This window comes from Dufourea novaeangliae, unplaced genomic scaffold, assembly GCF_001272555.1.
Source record: "Dufourea novaeangliae isolate 0120121106 unplaced genomic scaffold, ASM127255v1 scaffold21, whole genome shotgun sequence".
Lineage (NCBI taxonomy): Eukaryota > Metazoa > Arthropoda > Insecta > Hymenoptera > Halictidae > Dufourea > Dufourea novaeangliae.
In genome coordinates, this window is record NW_015373910.1 from 939,860 (window position 1) to 967,437 (window position 27,578).

At 36.7% G+C, this 27,578-nt stretch overlaps 1 protein-coding gene across 1 annotated transcript in view; it reads right to left on the reverse strand.

Annotated features, from left to right (window-relative positions):
- LOC107193958 (neuronal acetylcholine receptor subunit alpha-7-like) overlaps positions 1-27,578 on the reverse strand; it is a 246,598-nt gene that overhangs the window by 14,313 nt on the left and 204,707 nt on the right. Inside the window, exons 5-6 of the mRNA XM_015583497.1 lie at positions 5,929-6,109; positions 3,589-3,664 (exon numbers count right to left, since the gene is read on the reverse strand). Of these exons, the coding sequence (XP_015438983.1) occupies positions 3,589-3,664; positions 5,929-6,109 (257 nt within the window). The remainder of the gene's footprint in view (positions 1-3,588; positions 3,665-5,928; positions 6,110-27,578) is intronic.

Below are 27,578 nucleotides of genomic sequence, written 5' to 3' on the forward strand. Positions count from 1 at the left end.
CGTAGTTTCAAATTAACTTCCTGCATTCAATTTATTTATAAAAATGCACGGCACAAAAAAGTTTCGCCTCTCGATCAGAATTTACAATCACGTTTTAAAAGCTTTGCTTTCTCTTGTCACTTTATTGGTAAATGTTCCACAACGGAAACTTCGCATCATTTCATAAAGTTTAATGTGCCATTGGTATTACGCAGTAGAACATTTTATTTTTCCATTTGAATTGTTTTCTATTTTACAATCTTGATTTTTCCTATTGCTCCATTTCGATGGTCAAAAGCTCAGCATATTAAAATGTTTAATATAATTAACGTGGTTCCTGTGCTAACCTCAGGTTGATAGAGCCCTTAGTAGAGTAACAAATAAATAAACAACGGCGTAATATTACGTTTTCGAAATGAATTAAAAATTCACTCGAACTGAAATTGTATACTTTGTAAGCTATTTTGCTTCCCCGAAAAGATTCGACGCTATTGTTCGATCCGACAGTAAATAAAATCATTAAAACACGACGAAGATAAAGTGCAGAATATTTGCAGCTGACAGTTTCACTAGCGGAAGGTGAAATGCTCGCGGGAATTAAAATACTGGTTCTGATAGCGATGACTCAACTGTTTTATACGGTGCACCACCATGCACTTGAATTATCTCGTGCAACATGCCGGAAGAGAGTCCACGACTTTATTTTCAAGTGTGTTTCTTCAGTTACGGCCACATTTTCCTGCAGGTGAAGTCACTTAAGATACATTTCTGCCGAGGGCTTCGTAAGCTCAGCATGGTACAAGCCCGCACATACCAACACCTCCTGTCGTATACATCCCGGAAATAAAAGCTATACGCCCCCACAGACGGGGAATATTTTTATTTTACAATTTTCGTAAAACCGTCCGTGCTCAGTTGGTACGCCTGGGAAACTGATATTGCCCAAGTATTTCACGAATATGCAACGATAAGTAATCAACCTTACAGGCCAACTTTTATCCTCCATTGTTCCCAATTGCCGTTCCGTTTCGGACGAACTTTTAATGATGCAAGAAATTGATAACTGTGCATAGGGTTGTACAGAGTACAGAAGAAGGTTACTCAAAAAAAAAAAAAATCGAAAACGTGGAATAACATTTTATTGTAAAGAGCTAAGGTTTTCAACAATTTGGAACAAATAATTCTTTGGACATTCCTTCTTTTAAATTAGGCTTGCGAATGTCTGTCTTTACTACTGGATATTTCTAATTATTGTAAATATGTGCGACGGTTGTGTAGTTTCTATTCTTCTCCTATAAAATTATATTTTAGGTAAGTATTTATTCAAATCCATTTGTTGTGAAATACCAGTTTACTATTTATTAACGTTAACGGAAGTAGATATAACCAGTATTGATCAGACGGCGGAGTGAAATGCTAATAAAATGCACGCGGATCAAACGAATTTTCAGAAATGGACACCTATAAGGAAAAATTTTGTTCTACTTTTTCGATTTGTTTTTACATGGAGACAGAGTTTCAGAAATATACTATCAATTGCAGTATTTCTTAATTTTATTTAACAATGGAAGAACAACTTTTGGCCACAGAGAAACTTGAAGTCTATTAATGGATCAAATTAAATTTGATTTTTTGTTGCGTATGTATAGATTCATCATTTATCTCATCGAAATATATCATTCCACTTTAGAATAAAATGTTACATTTCACTAGAATATTTAATATTTACTATTTAATTGAATGAAAAAATATTTCATATAAATAGACTGAGGATTTTTATGCAAAATAATATTTTATAAAGTAATTTATAAAGACAGGAGCAAATGTAGATTTTTCCTCTTAAGTATCTTATTGCGTTCAGAAGAAAATAGAAAACTCGTTGGATCCAATGAAAGTTTTGTCTTTTATTGTATTTCACAGAGCCCTATAGGCTATAAATGCATCAAATCCGCAGTCTACATATACATAAATTTCCCGTCTACCTATTTGCATGACTAAAAAATCATTTAGTTCAAATCACCTAGTGAAATATTTATTGACGAATTCAATCTATTGTTTCACTGAAATTGGTATTGACTAATTTAAACGACTGAATTGACGATATGTTCTTCCAATTAAATTAATCAGGGAAAATTAAATGAATAACAACTGACCTATAAAATCAACTATTTTGTGAACGTTTCATTATTAACGAAGTCACCGGTCACGTCGGAATCGATGAAACGCAAAATTAGGTGGGTAACAGGACAGTTATTCTCGAGTTTACTTAGTACATTTTCCATTGAGAAATGTAAACTAAATGTCTCTTTCTGTTGACAATTTCGGGAGAAATAATGAGCAGCCGCAGCATTCACAGTTCGCGGAAAAGTAATCGCATCCGTTCGCTTGCATTGGAAGTCGCCGATTCAGCGCAAACATGGCGAGATATGTCGCAGTATGAGAGCAAATAATTCAGCACGGAACTGCGCTAATGATAGATTATTAACACTTTACGGTCCGTGGTGTGTATTAAGCCGAAACGCCGTCTGATTAATAAAAATTGTGGCTGTCGTGAATGCTGATGTAAAAACACATATTAAAGTTAAAGTGATCTGTTTTTTTCACACTTTCCACTTATCGACAGACACAATAAATTTTAACGTTTGTAATTGCTTTTACACTTCCAGCCAGTTTAATATAGCAGTCTTTTTCTAACCAACGAAAGTCAAACAGAGGTACGTATATTAAACGTTTGACACAATTAAGTATCACTATTTACGACTTTCATACAATAAAATAAGGTATAATCTCTACTCTATTTATTTATTGTTTTATGATACATAAAACTCACGACGTTTTTCAGCAATCTCTTTGACAGATTTTTTTATGTAGGAAATAATAATAGCGGTTAATTATTATATAATACAGGAGATTGGATTATTAATTAAATAAGTTGTTACTATTCACAATTTTTTGCTCTATTTTCAATATTACAAAACGAAAAAATCTACCAGTCTCGATCACTCTAAAAAATTGAGAAACACACGTTTACAATTACGCGTTCATTAAAATCTATTAATTATAAAGTCCGCAAGAGTTCCATAAATCAATAAATCGCTACCCACCGATCCCCGTTATTTAACCGCAATTAATAAAGTAAACCTCGAAAACGTGCCCGCCGACGGTGTCGTTCGGACCGCCTTCCAGTTGCAAAATGAACCGTCAGCAAATGAACAAGTCAGTTAATTGATTTCGCGTTTCGAAAGCAAACGGGCGTCGTTATTACGTGCGTAAAGGTGGTGGCCTGGCCACGATCGAAATAATTAGAGTGATTTCGTATCGGAACACGAAGTTCTAATTAATTTTCAAACCGCCCCACCACCCCACCGTCAAACCAGAAAACGTTACTGCCATGTGTAGCCGGGACGAAAATCTGGATTAGATGGAGATCGGCCGTAAGGTGCAGCTGCTGTCGCGCGACGAAACGATTGATCGCGGGTCCTTTGTGTCAAGGGAAGCAAGCGTTCAGAAGGGTTGGGGGGATGATTTTAGAATTGCTAATCGCCAAGGAATTGCTTCCACGGCGAGGAAACTACTCGGCTGTGTCAGATAAGGGCTGTAAAAACTCACCTAACAGATCCCACTCGCCGTTCGTGATGAAACTGCTGATGTCACCTCCGGACTCGTCTTGCAACTGCAGGTCCAACTGTTGACAATTTATTGCGATCGGTTAGAGGATATCTGGCATAATTGTTTTCCTCCCTGTGTTGATGGAGGAATTGGGACACGAGGTGTCTTTCAAGAAACATTAAGGTCCTTTTCCCCGGACGGAAAAGCGAAACTTAGGGATTTTTATTTTAATGGAAGCAAAGAAGATATGGTAAAAGAACTTTCTGGCCTTTATTTATTATACATTCGGGTAGGTAAAGAAAAGTTTTGTTTCAATATTCTTGTATTGTAGGTGGCGCTAATCGTGTTGATCCGAAATTGCAGTGTATACAAACGGTGCCCATCGTAACGTAAGAAATTATTAACCCTATATGGGCCGAATTTTTTTCAAAAAATCATATTTGAGGACAATGTTAAAGAACCAGTATATTCGTGTAAGTTACGAAGGTACTTTCATCTGTCCCTACCGTCATATTTCAATTTGATATCGATGATAATTAATTTTCCCTATTTCCTCAGAAGCATAGCTCACGATATAACTTGCAAGAATATTCCGTGTGTCATTTTAAATTAAACAGAATATTTAGAAAACGCCTCCTTTCATTTAGATTTCCCTCTGATCGACTTCCGTGCGAAGTGGAAGAACGCGCGGTGCGCCATTGAAACGGTGACATTAATTGCTGGACGCAAAAGGATGCAAATGCAAGGGGGAATGATCGAACGTGGAAGACTATTTTGCATCTCGTTCGTTATTTACCGAATCGACTCCGAGCGAGGGAACAGTCCCCACGTTTCACTTTCCCCGTTTCGCTCGGTCTCCTCTTTCCTGTCTTCGCGCACTACTACTTCGCCACGCTTATTGTCGTTCCTAATGAACCTCCAAGCATTCTCGAATTCCGTCGCGTCGTATAATTTGCATTCTCAATTTTAATTATTCAAAATATTCGCCAGCGACGAATGTAGGCGGGGTCAGGAATTTTCAACTTCTTACATAAATATCGGCTCAAGAGGAATTTCCGGTCTAAAAATTTAACAAATTTAAGAAAATCGATTCTTCTTTATTTCATCTCTCGAATCTTCAGCCGTTTAAGAATACGCGTTTAAAGCGGCTCCCGCAAATTTGTAATAATTATAAATTTAATTCACAATTTAACAGGACTTCAAACTTCAACTTTCGATTGCTACATTCGATTGCAACCGGCGGAACACAAGCGCGCCAAAAGAAGTTAGAGTTGCTTGAAAAAAAGAAAAACCGAGTTGAAAATGGAATATGAAGTTCCGAGAGGGTTGTTGCATTGTGTAGGAATAACTGATTAAAGGTAAAAAGTTTTAACTTACTTTATTGTACAATTTATATTAGCACACCTTGTACATGCAAAAAAGTTGTGGTCTAGATATTATTATCATTTTTCAACGAAAATATAATATATTGCTTATTAACATTGACATAACAAACTTCGCAAACAGGTGCAAACTATTAAGAACGCCCAAATTTGTAAATATTTTCTTTACTCCAGTTTTACATTAACTGATAGTTTAAGCCAAATGAACCATTTATTATTCATTGTCAACTACGTTTTCCTTCATTAGCTGTAACTTTATTCCCTGGTAGTAGCATTATACTTTATTCTAGTGGAATTTCCATGCTTAAGCGGTAGAAATTCATTTTCCGATCCTACTGTGAAAATTAATCCAATTGAAAGTTAATTCTGATGTTTCTCAAAGCTTGAAAATTCACATTCATAGTGGATTGAAGTTTATTTTACATGAAGACTTCTTTTCTAAGAGAATATATATCATATGGGTCGTCTGGATCTATCCTGTATATGATATAATACAAATATGTACTATAAACTAAAAATGTCAATGCCGATCAATAATATTTATATTCTATGTCTAACCCAATGAAATATATAATAAGTAAATCTATCGTCCATTTTATTTTTACTCCCCTTTTAACACTGAAACTACCGACTAGTATACTAGTTCCATCAAATCGATAAAAACGACAGTATTTCGAAACTATACAGATCTATAAATTAATTAAATTGTTTAAACAAAAAAATCACGTAAAATATACTGTTACAACGTAATAATTCGAACGTAATAATTAACAGGAGAGTTTACGAACCTATCATATTGACTGTTTCGATCATTCTAGCGTTAAATTGATTCGTGAAAAATGAATTTGTATGCGCATCCGCTGTCTACATAGTCATAACGATTTAAGATTGTCATGATTACAAAGTATGTATCCTGAATGAGAAGTCCGTGTAAAGTTTAAAGGAACTAATCACTCACCTGAAAACCATCGTACGTCCACGAGCCGAATTTCATTTCGCAGCGCTGATCGTCAAAGGGGAACCAGGTAATGTCTATCTTGCAAGTGCTCTTGAAGATACCAGGCGGTACGTATAAGCAGGTCCCATTGTTCTTGACGACGACGTTCGTCGGATAAGTGCCATCGAACCCTTCATCCGCGCTGTAACGAACAACCGTTAACGTTTAACGCGTTTGAATTCGGTTTAAAAATACGTTTGATCACCGTTCGAGCCTTTTATTAACCCTTTAATGCCGACCGGTTACAAAAATTTACGGGATTACAAACCACATTTTTTATGGTATCAAGTTCAATAATGATGTGAAAATCGATTGAAAGAAAAAACATAGTCGATACAACACAAGTTCATGTACATTTAAGATCGATATCGTATTTATTTATCGCAGGAACGAATACTGTTAGCAATTGTAAAACGAATATATTTGGAATGAGATTGCCGAGATCGATTTTGCTTTTCGTTGCTGATTGGAAATGAAAATTTATGATCCTTTACACAGGCGATAAATGGTTCTATAGTTTTCGACACTTGGGAGTTATTCGGTTGTTGAAATTGATACTTAGCGAGTGTTTATGGCTCGATGGACTATTTATATCATTGAAGATCATGTATCTGTACATTTTATGTAACTGTTTGTAACTGTAAATGGAGACTAACATTTTCTGTAATGAGTTTTATTTCCTGTATTATATTAAATCTAACGATTTACTGAGGATAAAAATGAAGGATATTATCATTCCCTTATAGAATAGTAATTTAGTACAAGCAATTTCTATTCAAATTTTCATCTGAAGCTTTATAAACGGTAATGCTCTTTGCTTCAGGGGTAATCTATTTTTATTCTTCGTAGTCCTTAACGACCTTTTATTCTCGGTACAGGTGTCTCTGAAAATTGAAACATTGAATTCAACTGCGTCCTGTTGCCAAGCTGTTTCGCGCTAAAATCGATTTATTGCGTTTAAACCAATTTAGAATGCACTGAATGTAACATTCTGTTTTTAAATATTTTAGTGTTGTCCTCTGCTCTAATTCACTTTTTATAGAATAAGAGAACCAGCGAATGCTGCTGTATTTAAAATTTTTGTGTTTTCAAAGAATAAGGATTGCCTTTGTTTATAATAAATATCCTGCAATGTATACAGAGTATTTATTACTTCGTTAATATATATTTGGTCTTGCGAGATATATTAATGGAAAATATGCGTTAATAAATTTAGAAAAATCTTAATTTCAGTTTCTTTTATGAGATTACCTAATGTTGCAACCGTTCAGATTAAAGTAATGGAATATATTCCGTAAACCAATTTTCGGCACATTTTAATTCAGTGCAGGTATGTACTCTGTGTCCATTTATGCAAATACAGACTTACAATTAAATGAATTAATTTACATAAACTGGTATGAAACTTTTTAAATTAAACTATTATTAAATTATTTACCATACTGCATTTTATACAAGCGACAAACCGCAAATCTATAAAATCCACAGTCCTATTAATGATGTATTCTTTAATAGTAAAGAAGTGGAGGACTAAATGGTTTAAATATGATCATGTGTAAAGAACTTCTATAGTATTTAATAAAATATGATCATGTGTAAAGAACTACTATAGTAATTAATTTTTCATTCACTACCCGACTGTTAGATTGTAAGTGTAAAAATTTAGCTGCACCCATGTCTCTGTTTTCAAACTGTAAATTCTAATTGTCGAGCAGCCGCCTGATTTATTGTCACTACGTGTCCGCACGATAAATCAGAGGTATCGGAAATAATACATGTATTTGCTTTCCATTTACATAGAAACTATATATACTAAATTGTATAAACAACTTGTCATGTTACCATTAAGGACTCTGTCATCTACTAGACGCTGTAACGCTACTACTCAATTTTTCAGTCTCGCGCGGCGCACAAAGTGGATGGATTGGGATGCCAAGAAAGAATGACGTTGATGCATCAACACGCATTTTCTTTGAAGCTTTCTTCTCCTATGATCCTTTATGTATGTCCCTTCCGGTTTCGTAATTTTTCACATATTAGTACTTTTTGAAAGTATATTCCAATTATACTGTTAACAAGATCTCACATTGTTCTCCATTTCTATCAGTTCTATTATTATTCAATGTTCATAGGGGAAGGTTGCCAAATTTGGACCATCGTCTACGTTGGACACTACGGTAACCTGTCATGCGTAAGCAATTTACGTCAAATTATGTACGATGTGTGTATGATAGTGGTGATTGCATCGACTAACTCATGACCTATAAGCAACACATATTGATCATAAGGCCCAAATTGTTTACACATAACAAGTTACAGTGTTGGTCCAACCTAGGCAATGGTCCAAATTCATCAATTTTATCCTATATTCTGTCGATGCAAAGATGTTTGCTGGGTTTGCTCTAAAAGAGTGGACAAATAATAATTTTTTGATATAGGTATTTTCAATAGAAATTTTTAGTCCAATAAACAAATTTTTGGAAAATTATATTGAAATATATTGTTGAAACTTATATAAATAAAAGTATCTTGTATTTATTTAACCACTAACACGATCTTTTCAAACCTTTTCTGCATATCAAATATCTGCAGATTACTCTAAAGTGTATTAATGTAACTTTATATACCTTGTACCTGTAGCAACAAACAGTAAGGAATTTTCAAAAAATACCTGTATTCCTTTGAAGAAGGATCGCACGGTAACATGAATTAGCTTTGAATTTTCACAAAAAAATTCGAGTTCCACGTACCTAAATGTAAGAATAATATTAATTATATTAATCTCAAGAGTTAGTCTAATGTATTCAATAACATTCCGTCGAAATAATTTTCCAGGTTTATTGCAGAGTTCATGAAATTCAACAGATCCCTTATAAGGAGAACCGTGATCCAAACATTGGCAAATTTTGCTCGCTGGGTCGCCCAAGGGCAATTTAAACCTTTAAGCCGAAGCAGCCATTAGGAAGGACGTCGAGCATTCAATCGAGAACCATCTAACTTGCACGTTCGATTCCCTTCTCCATTTCAACTTGCTTCATTTAGCTACGGTGACAGCGAATTGCGAATTATCGGAAAGTCAGTGAAAAAGATAGATTGCTTGCTGGTAATCTTTTTGGATTCAGACCGCGGTAACTCATTTATAATCATGAAAATGAGCCGAACATTGTTTTATTATAACTATTAGAAACACGCTTCTTGGAATCGAATACATATTTTTTTCGTCTTGGGCAATAAAACGATCTTCTTCTCTGATATAATTCTCCGAATGAAAACAAATTTTTCTGTAATACAATAATGTGTACGTACTGTATAATAAAGTATTTGCAACAATTCCAAGCAGAATTAATTACTTCCATGGAATTATAGAACATATATAAATTTTTTTCATAGATTTAGTATCATGAACTTTTATTATACATATATCTACACTTACTGTAGTTTTATTTAGGAACTGTTTATTCTATCCTCACATTTTAAAAATAAATATAAGTTAATGGTTTTAATATATTTAATTTCTGCTGTATCGATTTATTATATTAATTATCGTGGAAGACAAACAATATCGTAACATTAACAATTAAATTGGTGGGAAATGAACGACCACTCACCATTGAAACATTTATTGTTGTAACTCCATGTAGTCGCACAGATTCATCAAAATAATATTCACTATGGTTCTCTTTTAATTCTACGATTAAAAAATCTATCTTGTATTCTATACTATAAATATTCAAATAGCCATTCACTTTGCAGTAAACTAATAGAAATAATTAATAACCGAATGAATAAATTGTCACAAGGAATGGATGAGTGTTAAGTCTAAGCTTATAATATACAGGACGAGGCAGTAAGAAATACTATCTACAATAACTCATTACAAATTGGTTGTATCAGAAAACATTTTAACGTACTATGTAGTATTTTAAGGTACGCATCAGACGGTAACAATTTTATTTCTCATATCTTTTATTTTTTGAGACATCAAGGTGATCTTGAGTTTTTTCAAGGATAGTGTATCTTTTTTTAATACCATCATGATGTAGGTCGCTGAATTCGTCCTTCCATGAGCAACAACGTAGTATTGAAAAAAAGATACCTTGATATCTAAAAAAATGAGATACAAACAACTGAAACTGTATCCCTCCGATGCGTCCCTTAAAATGCTAGATAATTCATTAAATTTTTTTCTGATACAATCAATAGGTAACGAGTTATTTTAGATAGTAGTTCTTATTGACTCACCCTCTATAACTTTTCTGAAAGCTAGCGTCGGACTAATCGTAAACACGCCGCAGGACCGCCTTCTTGTAACATCAACGTAACAGCAAACAAAAAGAGAAACATCTATGACTGAATTCATTCGTCCAATACTGTACACGGTCCAATCATCGCACACGTATATCAATTTACCTGATTGTCTTCGATTACAGCGACTTTTCGAGTGACCTATCCGAGGTAGCTGGGTTAACAAGCGTGCCGCATATAGAGGACAGGATCGTAAACTGAGTAAAACTGTTACCGTAGCTCATTCCGTACCAGACGGTCCATAAATCTAATTGTTCAGGTATTCTGTACGTATCCCGGCACGGTTCGCCGAGAAACGAAGCGAAATCTGTCAAACGAGAAAACTTTCCTCGCGGGTAAGTACACAGATATCATTCCCGTCCGAAGAACCGAGTCACAGTCTCCGAAAAATCGTCCCGATTCCCTTAATAATATCATCGCATTCGAATAAATCTCAGCAGCTACCCAACTCCACAGTGATCGAGAATAAAAATTTAGCAGGTCATACGCTTATTTAGCTCAACTCATAACAAACTTTATTCAAATAGAAGTAGATAGATGAATTAATTGTTCTATATTTTAGGGATCCTCTTCGATGACGTCATGATTTACGAACGGTCTGCTGAACGTCTTCATAATAATTTGAATTTTTAGAGAATTTTTTTTTCTCTGTAAAATTGCTCAATTGTTTATGGCACCAACCTAAGTATTTTGCTGCACTTGGTTGGCGCTATTTCTTGGGCTTAAGGGAGGAACCGCCATTCTTACTTGCAACGTCCCTTTTACTTATTCGCTTGTAACTCGTATGCAACACAAGACATTGAAAAGAAGTTTCGAAAATTGTGTATCCTTTTCAATTGTCCATATATCGGTAGAAAGAAATTTTGAAAGAATAATTTTTTCGAAAATTTTATTTTTGGAAATAATTTTTTTGAAACCTTTTTCCTATCAATATATGAACAACTAGAAGGAATATAAAATTCATCTGAACGTTTTTTTTTACATCTGTCATAGTTCACGAATTACAAGCAAATACGTGAAAGGGATGTTTCAGATCAAAAGAGTGATTTCTCCCTTAAACACAAAAGGTATCACCAACTAAGTACGGCAAAATTCTTAGATCTGTCCCATAAACAATTCAGCAAGGTTACAGAAAAATCGGCGTTTATCACCTCGCAAACATTCCTTATGAGATTGATATGTAAGTATCTGCAGAGAACAACAATGCATGGAACCAGTCTTCCATGATTAATAACAAGATGAAGTGAGTCTTTCTGGAAGATAAAATCAATTCCTTCTCGGCTATTCGAGCTGCTAAAATTTTGTTGCCGGACCACTGTGCCTCCGTGCTGTTTATAGAAATAATTGCGAACAGTCCAAGTGGACAATTCGGTGACCGGTAAGCTGGCGCGAGTCGTTCATTCGCGATTACGTGTTCCCGCGACCAGGTCTCTTTAAGGACAACGTCGTGGCGGGGGGGGGGGGGGAATCGGGACGATTCCACCGGGGGCACGGGATATAAGGCCGGGTGAATGGTATACATAATATACTCCGGCATCCAGGCGACTAAGGATTGGTTGGAAGCCGGCCAGTTGGCCGCAACCCAATCCGTTATTTCATTCTTTTTGAATCCACCCTCTCTGTACCATCTCGTACTCGCTCTGCTGCCCTGCCACACCCACCAATACGACCACCAACCCCTTCCCCACACTCCCTTTTCCGTCCTTGTTCGCCACACCACCCCCTCTGACCCCTACGTTTCACACCACAGTGCACACTCCGGTCGCACGTTTCTTTCTGCCGCATGCTAAATTCGCGTAAGCGGCGTCGCCCTTTGACGACGAAAATTAAATTCCCATCGGGGGCCTCCGGAGCTGCGGAGGGATGATAATGTGTATGTGCGCGACGCTGCTGCTCGGGCACGGTGGTATTTATGCGACGAACCGCGAGATGAATTAGTATCGATTTACGTTTAAATGTTGTGCTACGGTACACGCGGCGCTTGGCCTGGAACGCGATCACTGACGAACCAGAGGATTGATCTATGACCGATTCGGAAGTTCGTGTGTCCGACACGGTTTGCTCGTTGTTTCGAGGAACTTTTAAGCTGTTTTGAAATATTTCCAAGCGATTTACGGAAATAATTTTGTTAATAACGCGAGGAATTGTTTCTCTGAGAAGTGAAATGTATGTTCTTCCGATAATTTAATAAGAGAATACTAACATTTTCTGGTAATCTCTTGTAAATATTGTATTGCTAGATGAGTCAATATGATTCACGTTAGTAATCACGGGTTAAAGCCTCAGATTTCAGAGAATCGGTTTTCCAGCCTACTGACTTTAAGCGGTTTGTATGTATTATAATTAAGGGCCGTAGGCTAATACTAGGTTGATTTTCTGCTTTCTACGTCATCCGGTGGCTAAAAAGAAGTAGGTACTCTAACATAACATAGTTGAAAAAAAGAATAACTTGTCAAATTTATGGGCATAGAACTTTGAAAAATAGGTGTACAAGGAAATGGTATGACCAGTCCAAGTTAAACAGGAAAATACAGTGATTCCTCGATAAAAGCGACACGAAGGACGGCGTTATTCCCACCACTGATGGGATCCCCTTCTGGAACCAATCAAAACAGAGTAAACAGAAGCTAAACAGATGCTCGGCTTTGTGCAAAACAAAACAAATTTATGAGGAGTTGAAAACCTTTCCGCCTTGTCACGAATAATCCTAACCCAGACTTAACCCAAACCCGAGTTCGTCGCATTCATAGAGAAAATCCAATTCAAAAAATTAAATGACAATTTGAGGGTAACCAAAAAAGTGACAATTATTAAAAAGGGATATAAAAATAATTATTAATGAGGGAAATAGCTGATACGTGCACGAAGTTTTGTAAAAAATTGAGGGCATAACTAATGTTAAGACAATCAATATTTTTGAAATGTACAAAAGGATGATAAAAATATATATTTAAACCTAACATGATATAAAAACACAGTATCGGTAATATGGGACTGGTTGAGAGCGTTTTGAACTTCAAAATTGCTTCCCTGCAAATACGAGAAAATATGACGTATTTTATATTTTTCTCCTTTGATCTTCAATTACATATGCAACCGTTTCAGATAAATATTTCTGTGTAAAGCAACTAAGTGACTAACTCAAATCATAATAATTAATTAATTTCATATAACTTATTGATATTATTTATTCGTGTATAATTATTGCTTCTTTTATTATTTATATTATTCGTACTTTTATCTTTTATTTATTTTTTTCATTTCATATATAGAAACACTAACTTTGAAAAAAGCGACTCAAATTATTCACTAAAAAGAAAACTGTCGATACTAAAAATTGCACAAGAATTACAGAACTGATTTTCATTTTGTACACTTTTAATAAATTCATTATTACAGCAATGTCTTTGTACCGATATTCACTAAGAAAATGAACTTTTGACAATTTACTAAATCGAATATAAGATTGTACATTAAGTACCAAATCAATGCACACTAATTTCAAGTAAGGCAACATTTACAAAATGTTTGAAATTTATTTTTCTTGCAATAGCAGTCTAACAATCGTTATACTGATAGTATAAATATACAAATAGTTACAACTGTAACGATAACAATTGAAAATTCAGTAAAACACTAATTGAAAGCATAAATAAACTATCATCGATTCGATAAAAAAACATCAATTCTCTCTATTCTTCCTACTTATACTTCCTACTCATTGGCAAGCTGTATTCATCGCAACAATAATCCCGAAAACAATAACCATTATTCCACACGACCATCGTCCTCTATCTGATCACACTGTCAACGAAAAAACGTCGAAAACACGTTCACAACAACGACAGAATATACCAACGAAGCTAATCCCATAAAAAAAGAAAAAGGGTGACCTTTGCATATCTCATAAAGGAGGGAAAAAATTACGCTTCCAGCTGTCCGCTCTTCGACAAACGCCATCACCACCGTTATCTGACCTCCTCTAACCGTGTCTAGTACGCGAAATTCCGCCCAACAAGTACCGCAACATATCCCCACCGAATTAACTATTTACGGTGACTCCATTGAACGAGACCGCTCCAATAAACTCCGATGCGAATTCAATACGTTCTCTCCCGTTCGATCCTCGAACAAAAAAAAAAATGAAAAAAGGGAAACTTCATTTCATAAATATCGTTCTGGCTGCCCGTGCCAACGGGCTATCGTCGTGCCGACGATCGACAGCCATCGCTCGTCTCCCATACACACGTGTATACGGATCTACAGGCTGCGTCCCGGAGAGGGCCGCCGTTCGTATTTGCGCGAGCCAAGTTCGACCAGGTAAATAGTTTCGGTTCATCGGCCTTCGAAAACCCTTTACACAGCCCTCCCTCGACAGTCCCAGCAGCTCGTGGTACACAGGAAGCCGGAAAATCGAAAGAGGAGGGGTAGCGAGTTCGTGATCGAGGTTATAGGTACGGATGGAAAAAGGGACGATGCAGTAGCTTGAAATTCGGTTCTTTGTGCCGCAGCATCATCCCGAGGTTTAGCGATCGACGGATGCCCGAAAAAAAAAAAAGACAGATCCGGTCTCGTAAATGGAGCGGGATTTTAAGTGGATACGAGTGACGCCGGTTGCACGGGCAATTTACACAGAAGACGGTAAGGAATCGCAATTCACTGGTTGGCTTTAATGGACTGGTCTACCTGCGAGTCGACTACGTTCCTAGTGAAATGATTTCAAACACGATATAAAATATGATGTTTGAAGTACTGAGATGTTTATAGTGTTTTGTTATTTGTAGTTTGAAAATAATGTGGAAGAATTGATCTTGTGTCAGGATAGATAAAATTGGTTTAGAATGATTGTCGGTTTTAGTTGAATGGTTCTGAGAAACTTAAGTTGGTTTTAGTTCTGGATACTGTAGTTTGTAGATGTTTGACAGTGACGTGGGAACAAACCGAAGTGACAACCAGCGGTTTTGATGCGACTCTGTTAGAGGGTGGTTATGATGAAAATGTTTGAGACGTAAGTAGTTTTAACTTCCATTGTCTATGCTGAAGAAGTGAAAATAACCGTCAAACTTAATTACTACGACTGAGATAAACCGCTATTATAAATGCTATATTCCTCCATTAAGTTAATCTCTAATAATTATTTTCATCGAGAGAATTGTTTTATTAAAGAAAGAAAGTTATGCATATTATTATCACTACTGAATTAGTATTACTAATAATTAGTTCAAGGGCAGGTACTGGTGAAATCACGTCTCCAAAAATCTTCGTTTCCAACTTGGATAGATGAGAAATCTCTTTGTAAAGGCTAAAAAGGGTGATTGTAATTGTATTTAGTTAAAATATAAATAACGTCGATTACACTAAGGCAGTATGGTTGAGATAGATCGGGTCTTTCTCTACCGAGTATACGTGGTCCATCTATCCCGAATCGTATGGGATAGATGGACCATGTTCTTGCGACATTGTGGTTGTTTTGATCATTATTTGAGCTTGAAATTAGACCTACGTGTCATTGAAACTTAGTTTATGTAGATGGTGCAAACATTTCCTCAAACAACAGAGTGATTCTATTTTTTATGTCTAGATAAGAAAATTCTTGCCCTTACCACAAATTAAAATGCTGATATTTTTCCAAGTTTGATAAAACTTCGATACCAGGATTATACAAACGCGCTGAATAACTTCCATTAGAAGAAAATAATACTAACTGGTGGCGTTTTTGATATATTGTTTGAGAAATACGATTCTGGTCCGTCTCTCCCGGACTTACCCTATTTCCAGGACACAAAATTCTATCTGCTAGATATCTTAAAATGCATTTCCATCTTTGGAACATAACAAATTGAATATTTACAATTGAATATTTACATATTCTGTATATTTTAATATCCACGCACTAGAAAAAATACAAAAATTATATTCTATTCTATTACAGTGAGAAAATGTATCAAATAAATGAATTATACAATATTTAGATAGAAATAAATTTCACTACATTTTTTAATAGGTGCGCTATTAATGGCCTAACACATGTTCCATATGAATCGTTTAAAAGTGAACGCACGATATAGTAAATTTCCACGTGGAACGTTTAAGAATCGTTCGAATCCCGTATTCCTTGTAGAGGATTCCAAGCAGTCGGAGAACATCATTTTGAATTAAATAGCTGCTTGAACCGAGACACCATTGTCGATTTGTAACCCCGCCGTACAACTGGCTCCGCAAATATAACTCCATTATTGCACGACATTTGGCAAAGCCACGGCTGCCGAATAGTTCTCGAAAATGTTCACGGATTCGTCGTATCAGCCGAGATTTTCCCGTCGTTCGAAGTGAAAAATCGCTTTGTACCCTCCGCCAAACTACGTTCCACTTGTGTCTCACCATTAGACCCTCCGGTCACGAAGACCTTCCGCCCTTCTTGATCTTTTAGTCCGGATATGCAGAATGTCAATATATCACGTTCCCTCGAAACGAGAGGAGGAAATCTAGATCAAAGGGAGGAAGTTCAAAGGCCGAGGAAGGGCACGTGGAAAGTTATATTTTACGTAAAATCGAAGGACGTGACTTTGTCCATTTTTGGGTTATACTATTTAATAAGTTTGCAGGTTTTGCTCAAGAAGAACTTTTGTTAGAAGAGGCAGGTGAACATATGTACACTATCTACCATCCATAGGTGCCTGGTCACAGTATATTCTCGATATTGAAATGTTACTTCCTTTCAATAAATAAGACTAGCATTTCTGCTGTTATTTGCTAAATTGAACAGGTACCTTTGGATAATTTTACAATAGTATCAGGTTCTCCTATCGTCAATTTTTCTTTAGAATTTGAGTTCGTAATCTCTTGCACTGTGAAACTTATACTAATTCTAATCCAACGCCTGAACAGTCTTATTGAGATGGTTTTTAAACTTTGAAAACTGTCTCGGAAAGTGTCCCGGATTGGATATGTAACTCTTTTAACACTTTCGCAGTGACACAATATTACTGTTAATGTTTGTAATAAATTAATTAAATTTGCATTATGCTTCCCAGGCACCAATGGTGCAACGGGAAGAGTTTTTTCAGTGGTCAAGATTTGGACCTCGCAAAACGCAGCTGAGTGTAGAAACGTTGAAAGCAATACTACAAATTAAGTGCAATTTTTCCAATTCCTGTGAAGAACTTTATAAGAATATTTCAAGTAATGAAAATGTAGTAAATAGTTATTTTTAATAGTGAGACTGTTATTTTTCATTTAATTGAAATTAGTTTTTATTACGAAAGAAGAATTTATTTTGAATTAATTTATGAGAAGTATGTTTTTGTTTGTACATTTTATATTACGAAACACATAAAGAGATTAATTACACGCAGTTAAATAAACTAAGAAAATGGCGCTTTAATAAACGCGTGACCTTTCTTTTTTTTGGACATTCCCGCATTGCAACCGAAAATATCTGGTCACCTTATACATGACGTGACAGTATTTGGTTAGGTGGTAGTAATTGGGATGTCAATAATTCGATCGAACACGTTTTACTGGGGACAGTAATAGCTTTCGAGATATATTTTTGAAACTAATGAATTTATAAACTAAAGTAGACGTTCAGAAAATTCGAACAAATTTTGTCTTCAATTAAACATATTAAATAATAATAAATACAAATAAAAACTAATATTTGTGGTCAATTAATACAAAAATTATGCAATAATGTCAGTGTCATTTCTTAAAGTGTCAGTAATTCGGTCTTGTACCCTATGGTGAAAAGTATCGTCAGCCAAACGACGGAAAACCTTGCGCCTCGTAAGGGTATTTAATTTATCCGACAACAACGACAGCAGCAGTATTATCTGTAACGAGTTTCCATGGCGCAGGATGAGAAGCAGAGAAAGCACTAATTTCGATAACAGTTCCAAATATTCAGTGTCCTCTCCTATTCAGTGATCTATAGCCTGGTGCGGTGCAGCACAGTACGTGGTCAGATCTGAAATTGCGCATTGGCGACCGCATGTTCCGACGTATTGCGGAATGACTATCGTTTGCTTCGCCGAAAACAATATGTTTTCAATACCTCTGCGTAAATACACACGGCCGCATGTAATTTCCTTCTCTGTGTCCAGCTTAAAACAAGCCACTTCATCCCCTTCCTCATTACGTTACCACTACCCATTCCGTGATCTATTCAATCGACGCTTCGTCATTACCAGACCGCGTATGAGATGATTCTGTAACGTTCTTTTATCGTATAATGATAACGCTAAATGATTTGCATTGTACCTGTTCGGTTCATTAGCTTATCCTAAAGAATAATTACCTGCGCAATTGTTTCATTTATATAACACTTTTAAACCAACTATTTTATATGTAATTGTACTTTATAATCACGTGTAGTATTGTTACGATTCAACGTTTAAAATCATTATCTATTAATAACTCTATGTAGGTACACTTATTTTGATGAGAGACTACTTTTTTCGGATACAGATGATGATTAATGAGGCACAACGATATTCGAAAAATACATAGTTTGTAACTGTACTATTATTGTTTCTATTAGAAATAATGAATTTAATTTAAATCTGTTATGGCGGTTACTCTTCTACGTATTATATTCTACGTCTCTAACTTCACAAAAGCACTCAAGTCATTTGGATTAATTTTAAAAAAGTTGTCCCGTTTTAAAGGGTGTACGAGTACTTTTGACACCCACTGTATGTACTCGTGTCGTCATGGTTTAGCAGTTTTGTTTACACTTTCTTATACACTTCATTATTCTTATATGTATGTAATATTTACTTATATTCTCGTGCATTATAATTTACAAAATTAGAATTTACTAAAACAAAAAGTAAGTAAAATATTTTCTAAGTGTATTTGAATTTCGCGAACTTGACCCTACTTCAGCAACGTTGCCAAGGCCTTAACATAGTCCCAATAACAATCTTATAATCTACACATTCTGGACTTTATTGTCAAATATCTTCGTGGAATGTTCGGCATGGTACAAGATTTAGTTGATTATCAGAAAACTCAGGATTTATATTTTCAATACCTAGTTTTTGGTTAAAACTCCTAGTTTTCATGAAAAGATTATACTTCCGCTAAGAAATCATTAAACTGTCATAAGGACTGTGTTAATAACTGAATTTTTGACAAGGCTTTTCTTATTCATTCGATCGGCAGCCTGATCTCAAATTTTTCAAGTGTATTTGTCAAGTATGAATTTCATTTAGTCTTTCGAATTTGGCACGAACCACCATAGCGAATCGCCTACATCGAACGCCAAAGGAAGCAATGAAATATTCCCCGAGGTATCACCAATTAACAAATCATAAATTGATAAACGAATCCTCGATCAACTAACCGAGCTTAATCAGCCGCATCGATCATTCGTTTCGATTGAAACGAAAGGACCGAGGCGCAGATTTTCTACGAAAGGGTTTACACAAAAGCGTCCAACACGAAAAATCGTAGGGCACGTCGCTCGCACGCGTGCGCCTCATACTTGGATCAGCGGCGTGCAATAATTTATCCTCAGCCGTATATACATATCTATCCTATTCACGGATGCGCGGAATGAATTCCACCTGCTCGATTGTATGTACGTATCTACGATATCTCTGAATGGGTAGAGGCTGGTAGCAACATTCGAAATTGCATACTACTGAATCACACTTTCCGCCACCAATTACCGATATATTGTCCGACGTCCTGGGAAACGATCTCTCAATACCTAATTACTGGAAAGTCATGCGGCCGTGTCCGACCAAACTGATTTAGGCCTCAATAAAGCAGACACTGCGGCCGAAACCCGGCCCCGAGTCCCGTTTCCTTTGGACTCAGCTGGCCGCATTCCGGCGAAAACGGTAATTGAAGTGCTACCAGACATTAGCGTCCTCGTGTGACTAAACGCCTATTTACATTTAGCCGTGCGTACCCGTTCGTTTGATGAATGGAGATTTAGAGAACACGAGTCTATGCGACGCGACGGTCAAGTTGCGGAAATGGCGAACACGTGCCGGCGGTCGGCTTCAGAACAAAAGGGGTGGAGGGGTTTGGTAAGGCGTTTCCTGGTGGCGATAGCGTACGGTGTCCGACAAGAACTTTTTACTGTACTTATTATTTGAATTAGGGATACTACTGGTGTTACATTAAGTAATCAACACCTGTCTTACGTAATTGTTGCTTCCTTAGGTCGACCACATTTCGATATATTTTGTATATGTACTCGTTCAACGAATTGTTTTCTTCGTTGAATATACGTTTCTTTTATTTCGGAATATCCACATATACAATATTTCCACACATAAAACAGTGTAATTTTTGCTGTACTCTATCGTTAAAAAGGTTGCAAGAAATATACTTAAGAAACTCATTATAACAAAATCGAACTATGAATAGTTTATAATTTATATCTCGACTCCAAAAATAACAGTTGTTTTGAATACAAATGAATCTACTTGTGGACAATGGAAAGTAACCTTCTGTATCTGAATGTTTGATTATTTGAAAGTTGTATTACTCAAGTCTTTCATTACTCAAAACAATGTTCGTTTGTATTACGGTCAGTTTTAAGGAACCTTAGGAGAGGTTAAGAACGGAAGCACATTTTGGTTGACGGGTCAAGTGTACGAAAAGAAGAATGGGGAAGAGACTGAGAAGAGACTTAGACTCTACTCAAGCCTGAAGTATCCCCTTTCTAAATTAGATGCTACTGATTAGTTTTTGAGAAGCTTCAAAGCCAGTACATTCGCCACTGGATTTTTATACACATCCTGAACGAGGCAATTAAAACCTGGTTTTACCTGTCATTGCCTAATTTATAATTTCACTGCTTCTACCATCAATTGTCTTCTTCACCTGACTTGAGCATAGAATATTTAACAATAATGGTCACACAACAGCCAACATTTTCTACCCTTAATACAATTATGCTTAAGAAATTAATAGAACCAGAAGCTAGCATAATAATAATAAATATTAATGATTATATATTTCTGCCTGGCTTCCATTCATCTTAATATATTTACAGTTTATTTCAAATTTTGTAGAAAATCAATAATACTGTATCACACATAATATTCAGAAATATAAACACAAGCACGAGTAATGGAAAACGGATAGATCAGTTAATTTATTACACATCCTCGTAATTTTTGCAGGTATAAAAGCAATATCCCTAACGATCAAAATAAAATATAACGACGTTTATTCCCCAGTTGGTCATTAGTTGGTTAGACTTGTAATATGACCATTATAAGAAACATTGTAAAACATGCCGAAGAAGTATTTTTTCTTAGTGTATAACAGAACTGTTGCACCAACATATTGTCCAACGCATTGTCTGTATACACTACCGCTCATAAGTACTAGGACTCATGGTCTGTACAAAGAAAATATGATGTTTCCTAACAATTACACATTTTAGGCCACGTCTATTACTTCATAGTCGCATAAGCGTTATCCATCGAACATTAATATCCCCTAAACAATATTTATATCAGACTTCTGGCTAAATCGTAATACCTCGTAACATTTACTGCATATTCGAGAAGTGTACAATCCCAATACTCAAAACGAAAACTACAGATCAAACCTGAAAGTCACTAAAAAAAAAAAATATTTTGCACCATATGTAGCAAAGCTAGGTTGCAGCGGGAAAGGGTTCTAATTTTAGCGCGGAGAAATTGAATTTTCGTCGACCATACGGCGCGCGAACGGTACACCGTAACGTTCAGCGTACACCGGGGCAAAGTATAACGAGGCGCGCCAGCCCCATCCGACAGATTTGGGTGGCCGTATATCGATTAGCACGGCAATCGAAACGCTATAAAAGTTCAGACATCGGGGATACCACAGGGCCGTCGATGGCGGGGCGTTTCATTATGTATCCGCAAACAGGACAGTAGAACGTCGGCCATAGGAAGAATCACGTGGTGGGGAGGGGCGAGAGGCCCAACACGGGCCGAACGATGTGTGGGCCAGGAATAGGATTTAATCTGCTTTGGCTTGAATTTCAAAATACGCGACGGCTAATGCATATTGCCTTTGGACCGGTTCCAAGTTCCCTATGCAGTCGTAACCCTCCCCCTCCCAACACTCGTACACTCCGTCCCCACCCCTCTATTTCTGCGCTACTGTGCTACGCGAAACGGTTCGGCCTGGTCGCGAATGTAAACTCATTTTGTCATGCATTAAGCGGCGCATCCTTCTAACCCCGTCGACCTACCACCGACACCGCCCTCCTGGGGCTGTTTCAAACGATATTTATGCCATATTAATCGAATATCTCCTTTATATGCGCCTGCACACGATACATCCCCGGACCGAAGAGTGTCGGTGATGTGTGACGGTGACCTAATATCGAGTCACTGACATGAGCGCAACTCGCCGACCCGCCCCTTCCCTTTACCAGGAAGTCGGTCGTGCGAAATGAAATCCCCGGCCCTGTACACACATGGTTGTTCACGGTTACTTCCTGGACCGTGGGGGCGGTTCTGATGAGATTTAGCTTATCTTTTGGCGAATGGAAATTATGCGCCCTGGCGTTTGGTCCCGGTGATTGTACCTACACGTGTATGAGTCCGCTGCGAAGGCTATTGCTGGCGCCCCTTTGTGGAGGAGATGACACCGTACGGTTTGTCCTGACTTTTCGAGGTCGCTTTAAAAAGTGGAATTTTTCACCAGAAGATAATAATGTGTACCTTTAGCTGTTAAACATGTACATTTATTTGTAAAATTATTTTGTTTGCTTTTTAGTAATGGTACTCCAAGATGGTGGAAAGATCGATGATCGAAGATACTTGGAAGTTTAGATACATATCGATTTTTCTTCCTTTTCGGATTTGCTTTTAACTTTGTTTGACGTAACTACGCGGTACGACACAGTCTTTGAAATGATAAGTTACGTATGCTATTGTGTTCGGAGGAGAGTTGGGCAAAATTTTATTCGAATAATACACAGTGAAAATCAGCATACATTCACGATTTTAAATTAACTGTATTCCGTAAAATTACATTACCTAATTTTAATTTCTTTGTGTACTTTTAGTGGACAAGTATTAGTTAAAAATATCCAATATTATATAATACAAATTTTAAATATGCAAAACTGTGTGATATTGTGATTTTATTTCTACACAAGCACAAAAGCGTATTTTTCGTAGTGTGGCTCCTATAATTTTATCATTCACTTTAGGAAATACACATTGCGCTTTAAAATCACATCTTCTGTGACATGTAGCAAGAATATTTTAATAATTCGAGAAACATTTTTAAATTAAATTATACACAATAAAATATTCTCTTTTCTATTGTAATATAACACGTATTATACATGCTGCAAGACTTGATTCTCCACGATGAATCATAGGAAGCGATCGAAAATTGGATTAGCAGCGATTGAACGGTCGTATCAGAACAAGTGAAACAAGCTTAACGTATTTAGGGTCATCCGTTCCGGCCGGAAAACGGCCGACAACAGTCTCATCAGAGGGAATTTTCATCCGGAAAACGCTAGTGATTACGTTTTTGCACCCCATGCATTCTGTATACCGTACTCGAGGAAAAATCGATTCACCGAATTTCCGATTTCATTATTCCTGGCATCACTATAATAACTATTTACTTCCAATGCTAAACGACCACAACACGAAGACGACAAAGAAATCATACATAACTCATTGAAATTTCGAAATGGTTTCGTATTAAACATTTAACTTCCAGCATCGCACCGATGCAATATTCATTTTAAAAGTCCGTCAAATTTTGTTACCGGTTAATAACTAATTTTTTTAAGCGAGGAACCGTAATTTGCATGACGTGAATTAGATCTCAACGTTCATGGTTGAAAAATTCAAGTATTTCTTTAAAAAAAATAACGAAAATAGGTCGGTCTAATATCAATATTTTCGATTTCAAAATAATCATAATTTTCAAGTAACGATTTAAGGGTCTGAGCGTTAAATGGTCAACGCTTTTTGCATTGTATTCGCCATCATGGCTGAGTCAGAAGACCGCGTTTAGCTGGAATGAAACGGAACAAAATTAATTTGCCAACTGGCGGCCAAGCTGCACGGGCAAAATTTTTCATACATTTACTTCCACCCTTCATTACAGAAGCTCTCTCTCTCTCTCTCGTGAATATCTTAATTGGTTCACTCTTCACTATGGACAACGCGCTCCTGCGCTCAACGTTTATTATAATGCTTTTTTAATAGCATTGCGTTGTTGCTGTATTGTTTGGGAACTGCCTCCACGTTTTCCCGACGGTTCCTGCTTGAGCAACTTTGTGCATAGCAAAATGCCTGGACTCGTTCCCGTTTTGTTTCATTCACCGTGAAATTAGCGTACGCAATTTCCACTATGTACGTAATATTTGATTAAAGGATGGAAGATAATTGGAGTTCCTTTTTGACCGATCCTTTTCCTGTTGACTTAAAAGTAAAACAAATTCGAAATCGAAAATTCACCGAATCGAAAAATTGTTATCTAAACAATACTGAGAGAGGATACAATTGTCGTAATTATTATCACTATTATACTAATTTTAATCTACTTTATGTTGTTTCAATGTTTCTTTTTAAAATATATAAAAACGTATGTGCATGCTCAGTTGGTTTGTAATAAATCTACTAAACAGAATGTAAAATATATTGTACAATATGTAGTAAAACGCAACGAAAAACCTCGACCAATCAACGCGTAGCTAACGCTACCAGTTTTCGTATCACGTAATAAAAGATTATTTCTTGTGAACTCATTTCCGGGAGTCGAAGCTATTTTGGGACACCGTGTATAATTTTACCTTTATCCGTAATGACTACATCGAAGTCCGAAGCCGAAGAAAGTGTCAAATTCATAGATGTATGTAAAGGTTTTGTACCAAATATACCCTTTAAGCGTGTTCCTCCGAAACTTCAGCACATGCCTGTCTCTATAAATCAATAAATCCTGCGCTTCATTAATTCCTTTTCATTCGGTGTATTTACCAACGTTGCCGGTGGCCTAATTAACGAATCTAGCGCTACGCTTTGGACACAAAGTCCGCATCGTCAAGCGTACGGCCGCTCGCGATGGGATAAAACTAGAGCGAAAGTCGTTTAACCCGAGCACGTGGGTCACCAATTAAGAGTATCAACAAAATGATTGATTCACGAAATTCAATTAATCTGTCACGTGTCGCGCTCCATTGAATTATTTCATACGTATTGTGTCGCTTTCAAGCGTTTCGATTCGACTGTTAAGCTCCTTCAACGTACCAATTTGTTATACGCATCATTTCTGCCAAATGTAGTGTTTCGAACGCTATATTTATTCATATTTCAAGAAAATTGATAATTTTTTATTCTGAAAAAAAATCAAAATTGGTGACAATGCATGCCTTTGTGCCCAATCGCTTATAAAAAAAATTGTACCATGGTGTTCGTGATTACGATTGTCTTGCCAACTTAAAATAAAGAAGCCGAAAAGATTCTTAATTAAGATAAGTTTGGCTATAGCAGGTACCAGAACGAAAGAAAGAAGTCGACAATTAAAAAAATGGCGTATAAATTATGCATTTTCTTGAAATATGTATAGTTATAGTTTCTTTGCAAAATAAATACTAAAAATCCCATTGAAAACGGGCGTTTACACTAAAACACCCCCTTAATAGCGACACGTGAAGTGGGTCTGGGTTAGGTAGGCACGCAAAGAATCTCACGGACGAACAACAATGAATTAAATGACGCTTGAATAATGCAATTTCCACCGTACACGCAAGAAGAATGCAGACCAGTCAAGTTTTCACGGGAAAAAGAAGTAATCGGCAGGAAGGGAAAGAAGCCAGCCGGAAGAAAAAAATGGTCCGGTTTTCAGTGCCAAGATCTGTGCCAGTAATTAACGTGGGGGAAATTTATGAAAATTGCATTGTGGCATACGTAATTCCAGGAGCGCTTCAGATGCGAGAGAAATATCGTAACGATGAACGTTGGCTTGTTCGCGTTCTTACGATGTACTGCGACCGACGACTACCGTTTCGTCCGAGCGGAAATTAACCCTTTGGTTAGTATACGACACTAGTGTCCTTATACATCTTTGTTGATTCTTTAAAAAATTATATTTTGCTCGTGAGGATCCATCACTTTGCACGGAATAAAACTGAGCCACAATTACTAAATGAAACCATCCGTACTTTAAATCCTACGAACATTCATAAAACTTAAAAAAAAGGACATCTCTAGAAGATGCGAAATGTTCAGAACATCCGTAAAACTTTCGTCTTATTAGAAATTTACGTCTTACGAATATCCTAGGGATGTTCATAATAGACGTACGACATTCGGATATAAACTGTACATGAAAAGGACGTCCTTTGGATGTACGGTGCTATCTGAGTAATAATAACTATAAACTATAGTTACCCGTCGAAATTTCGTAATAGCTCAGAATTTTTTTAAAATATAATTAACGCAATTTATTACACGCATTAATGAAGCAAACGAAGTGTAGTGTCGTGACTCAACTGTCCTATGCAACGGTAGCATATTGGCAACCGATTCTGCCGTAGCGAAGGGGTTAAATAAGGTCTCTCGCGGCCGATCAGATTGCTTTGGGTAAATTTATCGGGTCCTCGTGCCGAAATTATCGTAATCGTAGTAGCTTCTGCCGCCGGCTGAATTCTTCAGTGTCAGATGTTCATAAAGAACACGTCGAACATATTGCCGGCGGCGATTTATCCGTTCGAGCTACCGATGTTGCAGATTCTGGGACCGCAGACGGTAACATACGCTCGCACGTGCGGCACGTACATATATACGGTACGGTCTACAAGCTAACCATCGAATGTAGCGAAAATACGAACGAAATTTGGTCACGTTGCCGTAGAGCAAACGATGACGATTTTATTTTCCTTTTAGTTACAAATTGCGCTCGGTTTAACCCTCGAGCGACGAACGTGGGTCACTCGAGATCCAGGCTTCAAGCCCACGCTGAAACTTTTGGTGAAATGTTAGTTGAAAAACGACACAGCTCTACTGTCCACGGGTTAAACGAAACTGCCGTTTCGAGAAAGAACATTAATAGGTTGAGTACATGGTATTCGATTAAGTGTACTGCCTAACGCCTTTTCTATACAGAAATTAATTGATTAAGGGGACGACACAGAGGCAAGAGGCATACTTTAATTTGGTTAACAAGAGTGATACTTTAAATTCGGTTCATATATTTCTCAATTAAAGTCTAGAGCATGGGTGTCCAACATTTTATTATAACTTACCTAAACCGCGTTGAGTGAAGCGAAAGGACATATGTGAATAAGAAAAGTCTACTTTTTAGTTCTAAAG